General features: G+C 38.0%; 2 protein-coding genes across 2 annotated transcripts; one reads left to right on the top strand and one right to left on the bottom strand.

The window, feature by feature from the left end:
• Positions 1-333: 333 nt before the first annotated feature.
• On the bottom strand, positions 334-2,279 carry LOC110628912 (11S globulin seed storage protein Ana o 2.0101). Its single transcript, XM_043948951.1, has 4 exons — positions 1,747-2,279; positions 1,349-1,656; positions 817-1,314; positions 334-726 (listed from the first exon to the last, which is right to left on the bottom strand). The coding sequence occupies exons 1-4, from the start codon at positions 2,030-2,032 to the stop codon at positions 334-336; spliced, it is 1,485 nt and encodes a 494-aa protein (XP_043804886.1). The 5' UTR covers positions 2,033-2,279.
• A 5,363-nt stretch (positions 2,280-7,642) lies between these two features.
• LOC110628385 (11S globulin seed storage protein 1) lies at positions 7,643-8,821 on the top strand. The gene is made up of 3 exons (XM_021775029.1): positions 7,643-7,813; positions 7,910-8,374; positions 8,453-8,821. Exons 1-3 carry the CDS (start codon positions 7,643-7,645, stop codon positions 8,819-8,821), a joined length of 1,005 nt encoding a protein of 334 aa, XP_021630721.1.
• Positions 8,822-9,034: the final 213 nt, after the last annotated feature.

Genomic DNA, 9,034 nt, shown 5'->3' with positions numbered 1-9,034 from the left:
ATCCCAAGGTGAATCCGCGAAGGTCTCTCTTCTTTTTGTGCTGTGCCAGCAATAGAAAATTCTCAGATACAAGCAGCAAGTTGTCAGAAAGCAACTTAATTAATTAAGAGAAAAAACCTTAAACCAAAATAGGGTAATTACATTATTTCATTGCTTATTCAGAAAAGATTACATTTTTCTTTTTATTCCCACACGTAAGAGACTCAACTTCTCCTTGTAATCTCATTCTCTCGGACCTCTCATATTTTTCTTAAAACTACGTACTCGCCAAAAAAGGCTTCTGCCTGCCTCCTTACCCATTATTTTAGACTTTGTTTTTACTTATATTATGCCTTATGCATCAGCCCACCTTCCAGGTCGAGGCCTTACGCTTTTCAGGGTCGTCTCATGGGTCGCAAACTTGAGCCTCCGTGCGTCCTCCAGCGATAATCTGTATGCTGTGGCGATCACCTCCACTGGCAGTGCACTCATGGTCGATGCACGCCCTGCAAGGTCATTTGTCATGGCATTGTCGTTGGTCTTGAACGCTACATATTCGAATACATCCCTGTCCGTCCTTTTCACCACTGCAAAGTTCTGTGGCACCGTCAGTACCTGCCCCTCCCGGACGTTTCCGTCGAAGACAGCATTGCCGTTTTCATCCACCACCTGAACCTGCGCTTGACCTCTCACCGCGTATAGTAAGCTGTGGGCGTTCATGTGCAAGTGTGGTAACCTCACCGAATTCTGCCACCAATAATATATTTATCAAATTAATCATATATATTATTTGCCACCTGATACGTACTTAAGCTTTGTTGATCGGAAAATTCTTACATCGCGGAGAACCACATGGGAAGCGCTGAGTTGCATCCTCTCAAGAATAGGGAGGTTGTGGCTGTTTACTGTTCTTACATGACCAGCTTCTGGGACGAAGACATCGGCTCGTGTGGGATCACCGATGTTCTCTATAATTCTGGCGCTGCAGTAGGTCTCCTCCAGGCCATTGGGGCGTCTTCCAAATCCTCTCTCTCGCTGTAATTGCTCTTGTCTCTCTTGCTGTGTTCTTGGTGGCCTCACTAGCTGAAGGTTACCTTCCACTCTCACAATGTTGCCTCTGACGTCGTTCTCGTTCCTAAGCTTCCTAGCCAGTTGTTCATTGACGTTGAAAGCTTCGGCCAGGAACCTTGTGTCCATTCCACAGAAAAGATTGTTGCATTCACGCTGTGTTGGCTCCATGAACGGGCGGCGGGTTTCTCGTGGGCCTCGAGGATCACGGGTTTCATCGAATCGTTGCCGGAACATATCTTCTGGGTTACCAGCTACATAGAAGTGCTATGACACCCAATAAAACGTTATATATTAGCTATCCAACGACCTTAAATTTAGTGGGTATTTCGTATATAGAGAGAGGAATTTGATCATCTCTTACTCTAGGGTTCATGTCAAGCTGGTTGGCTCCGTTGTGGACGTCCAAGACAGAAACTGCAACAACGGGTTCATTGCCGTCGTTGTAGCACCAGTGAGGTACGCCGGCGGGAATAGCAATGATATCTCCCTGGCGGAAACGTCGAATCTTCTGGTGTTTGTCTTGGACTCTAGTGCTGACTCCTGGTTGTTGAGACTCCTGGAATGTTTCAGGGCATCCAGCGAAAGAGATCCCAGTCACACCTCTACCTGCATGAACGCAAAATCAATTCAATAATCTCATTACTCTCTGAAACATGAAGACACCAGCTTGAAGATAATTTAGAAAGTGAAATTAACCTCGGACAATGTAAACAAGTTGAGGAGCATTGCTGTAAGATGGCAGTAGAAGGCCTCTGGGCTCAATTGTCCACCTGACAACAGCGACTCCAGCACACTGGAACTGATCTTCATTTGGATTCCAAGAATCAATTACTCCGGCTTCGCATTCAACACGGTTATCTGGTTCAAGGGCATTGATCCTATCCACCTGGCACTCATCTCGCGGCTGCCGGAGAGAGAAGGAGCCATGAAAGAGAAGCAGTAGGGAAAGAGAAAGGATGAAAAAGCAATGAGGCGTAGCCATGTGTTTTAGAGGAGGGGGGCTTGCGTTGTATGGTTTGAAGTGAGAGTGGTATAGCTACAGAGGAGGCATGGTATTTAAGGAAGAAGGAGGATGGCAGGTGGTGACACATAACAGACGGCGGAAATGGTTTGTTTAGCCACTCTTCGCCTCTGCATGGCTACTTGGCCTTGATGTTTCACACCTCATTATGAGGTAGGCAGGTGTCTCATTGCTTCAGAGAAGAATCCAATTACCTTCTCTGGGGAGAAGAGAAAGACGATCTCTGTGTACTTGCATTGTACTTTCTTTTTATTAATTAGGTTTCTTTATAGTGTTTTATTTATTTATTTATCTTCCACCATTTCAAACCAACAAAAAAACAATGAATCTTCAAATTTTCGCTAAAAGCGTAGTCTGTAAACTGAGAATATCTTTGATTATATAAAAAAAAACCATGAATCTCATTTCTCCTCATTTATATATATAAAAACAATTGTAGTTGTAATTTTAGTATTTCATAGGGCTGAGTAGAATCCGGTTCAAACCGAAAAAACCGACCGAACCGAACCGATTTGAAAATTTGGTTCGGTTTTTTATACATTTCGGTTCGGTTCGGTTTTAAATTTCAGAAATTTCGGTTATTTCGGTTCGGTTCGGTTTTGATCAGAAAAAAACCGAAAAAACCAAACCGAACCGATTAGGGATAATAATATATTTTTTTCAATAATAATATAGAGAAATTAAATTATATTAAAATTAAAATATTTTAATTAAATTTTAAAATACTAAAAATAAAGAGTAAAAAATTAAAAAAATATTAAAAATCGAAACCGATCAAACCGAACCGAACCGAACCGAATCAGACCGATTTGGTTCGATTCGGTTTCTGACCAAAATCGATTCGGTTCGGTTTTCATAAAAACTAAAATTTCGGTTTTCGGTTTATTCGGTTCGGTTCGGTTTTGAACCGAACCGACCGAATGCTCACCCCTAATATTTCATGCATCTTAAATAAACCGTCGTTATAAATTTTTTTAGGGAAAATTACTTTTTAGTCCCTGAAGTTTAACGTAATTAACACTTCTATCCCTCTATTTTGGCGACCCAACACTTAAGTCCCTCACTTTCACTTCCATCCAAATTCGTAATCCTTCCGTCCAAAATAACCGTTTGGACACGTGAATTGACAAAATTAACCCTCTTCCTTCTTTGTGGACCACTCGAGGCGAAAATGAGTGCCGATCGCTAGCGGATGCATGACTGATCTGTCTGCAGCATGCTCGCCCGGTGATACTTGCCTGACTGCAACGGCCGCGACATGGACATGGAGCACGTCAGTCCCCACGTTCGTAGAGGTCGAGATCGAGATGGTCTCGGTTTGGGCTTTCGTCGTGAGCTGTCATCAACAAGGTGAGGTCCGAGTTGGCTCAGCGCCGACAGAGGCGCAATCGTTGCTCGATCCGCCGGTTTAGGGGCTGTCGACCGACATTGCACGGACGGCATACACAGTGGTAGCAGGATGAACCTAGCAGCCTCGACGTCGCCAGGGAGGAAGTTGCTGTGTGAATCGGCGATTTGAGGAAGACCGAAGCAACCTCTCGTGATCTATCGACGATGAAGGCAGCCAGAGATGGTTCGTAGCGCCGACGGTGGAGCAATCGTTGCACGAACTGCTGGAACTCGGGCTGGCGGCAGCATTTGGCGATCATCGGGCGTACGGCGTGAGAGGGGCAACGGCGAGAGCATCTTCTCAAGGTAGAAGATGGAGTCGCTAGCCAAATTTAATTTTATAATTTATTGTTAAAATTATTTTTTTAATATGATTAGAAATTTAAATAAAATTATTTTATTTATAAATTATTTTCATTTACACTTCTTCTTTCTTCTTCTTCCTTTTCCTTTTCTTCTTCTTCTGCAACTTTCTTCTTATTCTGCAACTGGAGAAATGCAATTGGAAAAAACATGAAAGAGAAAAACAAAAAGAAATTTCAGATTTAAGAGAAGGGTATTTCTGGAAAAAATTATCATCTCTCGCTTTTGACTCTTTGACCAAACGGATTAAATGGACGGAAGGACTACGAATTTGGACGGAAGAGAAAGTGAGGGACTTAAGTGTTGGGTCGCCAAAATAGAGGGACAGAAGTGTTAATTACGTTAAACCTCAGGGACTAAAAAGTAATTTTTCCATTTTTTTATAATAGACGTTATATTTTGAAATTTAAAAAATAAAATTTATAATAATTGTATAAGTTTAGATAGAGAAAGACATTCCTCCCTTTTATTTCTTTTTTTGGTCCGTTACTAATGTCTAATCATCTCTATGTTATAATACTACCTGTTATCTATTTCTGTCATTCAGATCTCTATCATTCAGATCTCTATCATTCAGATCTGTATGTACGAATGTGTCAAACACTATGCGGATGTGTCAGGTGCAAAGTGACCGAACCTATTCTCCTTCCTCTTTCTTTGATCATATCATCATGTTGGACTTCCTTCGAAAGGGCCTGCGTGCGAGGAGGTTGGTCCGGTCTAATTCTCTGACTGAACTGAGACACACAATGTAAATTAGTTCAAAATAAATGTGGTGGGCTTTGAGTCTGCTTTTTCATTAGAATATGGTCTTACTCAAATATAGAAAGTCTGACGATCATAAGAGTTAATTATATTTAAGAGAAATATTATATTTTAATTAATAAGAATGTTGAACAGGTAAAAATAACTGTGGCTAGCATTTATCTTATATTGTTGAAATGAAGACACAGAAATCCGAAGCTGCCATAAATTAACATGTTCTTCCAAAAAAAAAATCGTTTTGCTGTAGAAAGGAAAAAATGAAACTGTGTTTTTTTGTTATTTTGTTTTTACTTTTATTATTAGTTTTTGTGTGTGTGTGAGATAGCCTATTTCACATGTGAGAAGTGGGAGTATGTCAATGTGGCGGACGAACAGACGCTGTGCACGACTAGTTAGATTACTAGTAGATTTGTGCCCGGCTTCGATCGAATCAAATTAATTTTAAAATTTAATTTAATTTTTTATTAAATTTAATTTGATTTAATTTTTAATTTTAAAAATTTCAATTTGATTCAATTTTAATTAAAAAAATTAAAAAAATTAAATCAAACCGATTAATAATAATAATATATTATTTTTAATAATATAGAGAAATTAAATTATATTAAGATTAAAATATTTTAATATTTTAATTAAATTTTAAAATATTAAAAATAAAGTATAAAAAATAAAAATTTATTAAAAATTAAAACCGATCAAATCGATTCGATTCGATTTGATTTCTAATCAAAATCGGTTCGGTTCGATTTTTATAAATACTAAAATTTTAATTTTCAGTTTATTCAGTTTGATTTGATTTTGAATTAAACCGATCGAATGCCCACCCGGCAGAATTTTATTACATTTTTTTTAATTTAATAATTTTATATCTATCAATTATTTCTATACTCATTTAATACTTTATAAATAATACAGTACTTTATTATTTTAAACAATGTGTATTTTGTCATTTTTAGTGGTATATAATTTCCTGTTAAATATGGAAATATAATTATATATTTTCGCAGCTAATACTTTCTATCTTTTATCTTTTTCTGAGAGAGAGAATTTTTATTTTAATAGTTTAATGGTTTTGAAACTCTGACTGATATTTTTATAGATTAAACCTCAGGAGGAGTGAATAAGATTCTGGTGAAGCTCATTACCTTTACATATCACAATCTTTTTTTTTTTTAATATGAACTTGTCTTCAAATGACGTTTAGTTTTATTGATCTTTAAAGATTTTTATGTTAAAGATCTACTTTTCTTACCAGCATGATGCATGAGGTTTAAAGCCTTTTGCCTTCTATATGATAAAATGAGTGTGTTTGATGTTGGTGTCTACGACCAGTGCCTCTAGGTCGGCCTCCATGGTTTCTTGGTATCAAGGTGCTGAAGACAAGGATTTGTGCATTGAGTCAGCTTCTTGGGTCATGTAGCCCTTCAAGTAGGGTTTTAGTGGGTTTAGTTTCTTTTTCTTATTAGGCTTCTCCCATAATCTGATTGCTTCTGGGCCTAAAACCATTCATACATTGTCCATGCATTCTAATGAAATATTATTTTTGGTAAAAAAAATATAGGAATACAAATACAATTGAAATAAAATTATACATGTTTTCAGTAAATTTTTAATTAATTTATTTATGAATATAAGAACCGGAAATCAAATAAAAAATAATCAAAAGCTATTGTCAAGAAATATGGATTATTATTAAAATAATAAATTTATTAGGCGAATTGATTTTGGTGATTTTAATTTAGTTTCTTCTTAATCATACTAAATCTACTATTATTTCCAAGTGTATTCCCAATTCCCTTGAGGAGGATAATCATTAAAATTGTAAGAAGTGGAAGGAACTTCTCGTTGCTGCACTACTTCTTCGTCGGTACTGTGGCCGTGGATGTAAATATGACCTGAATTAGAGTTCAAGTTTGAATCAGATGATAAATGCAAACGCAAATCTTCAATCTCCTCATCCTCTTTGTTTTTGCCTTTATTATGAGTGCTATCTTCCCTAGAATGCAAAATCAATGTCGATGAGGACGAGATTTTAGATTTGTGCTTCGATTTTCGTCTCAAATGGTAATATCAAAGCAGAGACCCAGGAGACGAAGTAGCGGTCACGAGCTCCTTCATCAATAAATCTCTGAATTGCCTCACCAACATCCTTCGGCAAGTGAAAATACAAGACGTGAACAGCAGTAAGAGCATAGCGATGGTCAAATGCTGCCCTGATAAGTTATTTTCGCTCTCCGCAACGAGTTACCAACGAGAAATCATTCATCTTGGATTCTTCACAGTCCATATCATAATCGTAAAGGAATCAAACAAGAAGAAGTCCAAAAGAGTCGATGGAAAGAAAAAAGGTGTAGTTTTCACTGTGATGATATTGATTTGAACGTTTGAAAATACAAATTGAAAGGAAGAATAAAATTAAATAATTATATAAATATAATTTATAAATAAATCAATTATAAAAAAATGTAATTAGTTAATTAATTTTTTTATAAAAATAATAATTATTTTTATATAAATATTTATATTTTATTAACTTGGTATTTTACCATGTAACCGTTATAGATATATAAAACCACTTGCTTTATAATTTTTACATTCTGAGGCCCAACATATCAGACCCATTAGACATGCAAAGCGATTAACGATTATGGCAAAACCTTATCTCGCCATCTCTCAATCATGCGTCACGCACTTGCTTAGCTCTCCTTCATTTTCTTTATAAACCAACATCTTCCACTATCGATCTGCAAGCATTTTCACCTTGATGGCTAAGCTTCTCCTCATTTCTCTTTCTCTCTGCTTTCTTCTTCTCTTCCATGGCTCCCTCGCTCGCCAGCGGCAAGACCTGTGCCGACTTGATAGACTGCGGGCACTCGAACCTGATCAACGTATTCCCTGCGAAGCTGGCATGATCGAAACATGTAATCCCGATCATGAGCAGTTCCGATGCGCCGGGGTGGCCGTCGTTAAGCCCACTATTAGATCCTCTGGCCTTTTGTTGCCATTCTACACCAATGCTCCCCAACTCGTGTACATTGTCAAAGGTGTAAGAACATGGACCAGCAGCAGAAGCAGCAGGTAACTAGTTATCGTCGGGGCGATATCATTGCTTTGCCTGGCGGAGTACCCCATTGGCACTATAACAACGGCAATGAAGAGATTGTTGCCATTTCCGTCATTGGTACCGCAGACAATATTGTCAACCAACTTGACAACAACCCTAGGGTAAGAAACAAAAATTCTCCATTTTTAAAAAGTGAGTTTAGCCTAGGGTTGGCAAAATAATAGTGCATAATTTCTTGACTTGTTTACGTGTCACAGAACTTCTATCTAGCCGGTAACCCAGTGAATAAGTTCGCGAACCAATATGAACGCTTATTCGAGCATGGACAACAACAATATTTCCTTCGCACCCTTGGCCAGCAAGGCTCTTGCAATAACGTTTTCTGTGGAATGGGTGTGAATTTAACCTCTGAAGTTTTCAATATTGACCCCGAGTTGGCTAGTAAGCTTATTGCAGAGGATGATGAAAGGGGTCACATTGTGAGGGTGAATGGTAAGTTTGACATAGTCACTCCGATGTCCAATAGTCAAGGAGAGAATGAGCAATACCCGATAGGAGGAGACGAAAGCTTCTGCACATTAAAAATGAAAGCGAACATAGCTGATCCCTCAAGCACCGACGTGTATTACCCAGGAGTTGGCGGTGTAAGCAACGTGAACAGCCACAATCTACCTATTCTTGAGTTGCTCCAGCTCAGCGCTAGCCGTGTAGTTCTCCACAAAGTAAGTCAAACGAATGGAAACAAATTGTCCTTACAATATCCAATACTATTAATTTGTTATTATTAATGTTACTACTAGGATACTATGATGCTGCCCATCTGGAACACGAACGCCGACAGCATAATCTACGTGGAAAAGGGCGACGGACGGGTTCAGATAGTTGATCATGAAGGCAGAAGTGTGTTCGACAGCAAGGTGACGGAGGGGCAGGTACTGACAGTGCCACGAAGCTATGTAGCAAGTAGCCGGGCGCAGAGTGACATTCTCGAATATGTAGTCTTCAAAACCAACGGCAATGCCATTACCTACTCTCTCGCTGGCCGCACGTCGGTTTTCCGGGCATTGCCGGTGGATGTGATCACCAACGCATTCCAAATCTCGGAAAAGGATGCAAGGACGTTTAAGTTTAATAGGGTTGAACATTTGCTTATTAAAAAAAATGATTGATTAAGCTATCACACACATGGATTTAAATTACATAGAATTAAAAAAAAAATTAAAAAGTCTATGGACATATATATCCAAATTTGTTTTCTTTGGGTTAATTTGTGTTATAAAAATTTCTTATTTATTTTGATTTTGTCATTATATTTTTAATTTGGAAGAACTCAAATTTGATTTCTTTCAATAAAAATATGAATCTATATATTTATAAGAAAT

The sequence above is a fragment of the Manihot esculenta genome, chromosome 12 (assembly GCF_001659605.2).
Source record: "Manihot esculenta cultivar AM560-2 chromosome 12, M.esculenta_v8, whole genome shotgun sequence".
NCBI classification, from domain to species: domain Eukaryota; kingdom Viridiplantae; phylum Streptophyta; class Magnoliopsida; order Malpighiales; family Euphorbiaceae; genus Manihot; species Manihot esculenta.
This window is presented reverse-complemented; position numbering and strand designations above follow the sequence as displayed.

Coding starts and splice junctions, on each gene's coding strand:
- LOC110628385 (XM_021775029.1), top strand. CDS start 7,643: ATGGACCAGCAGCAGAAGCAGCAGGTAACTAGTTATCGTCGGGGCGAT. Junction 7,814..7,909: donor AACTTGACAACAACCCTAGG/GTAAGAAACAAA, acceptor TACGTGTCACAG/AACTTCTATCTAGCCGGTAA. Junction 8,375..8,452: donor GCCGTGTAGTTCTCCACAAA/GTAAGTCAAACG, acceptor TGTTACTACTAG/GATACTATGATGCTGCCCAT.
- LOC110628912 (XM_043948951.1), bottom strand. CDS start 2,032: ATGGCTACGCCTCATTGCTTTTTCATCCTTTCTCTTTCCCTACTGCTT. Junction 1,657..1,746: donor ACTTGTTTACATTGTCCGAG/GTTAATTTCACT, acceptor GCGTTCATGCAG/GTAGAGGTGTGACTGGGATC. Junction 727..816: donor CCCATGTGGTTCTCCGCGAT/GTAAGAATTTTC, acceptor TATTGGTGGCAG/AATTCGGTGAGGTTACCACA.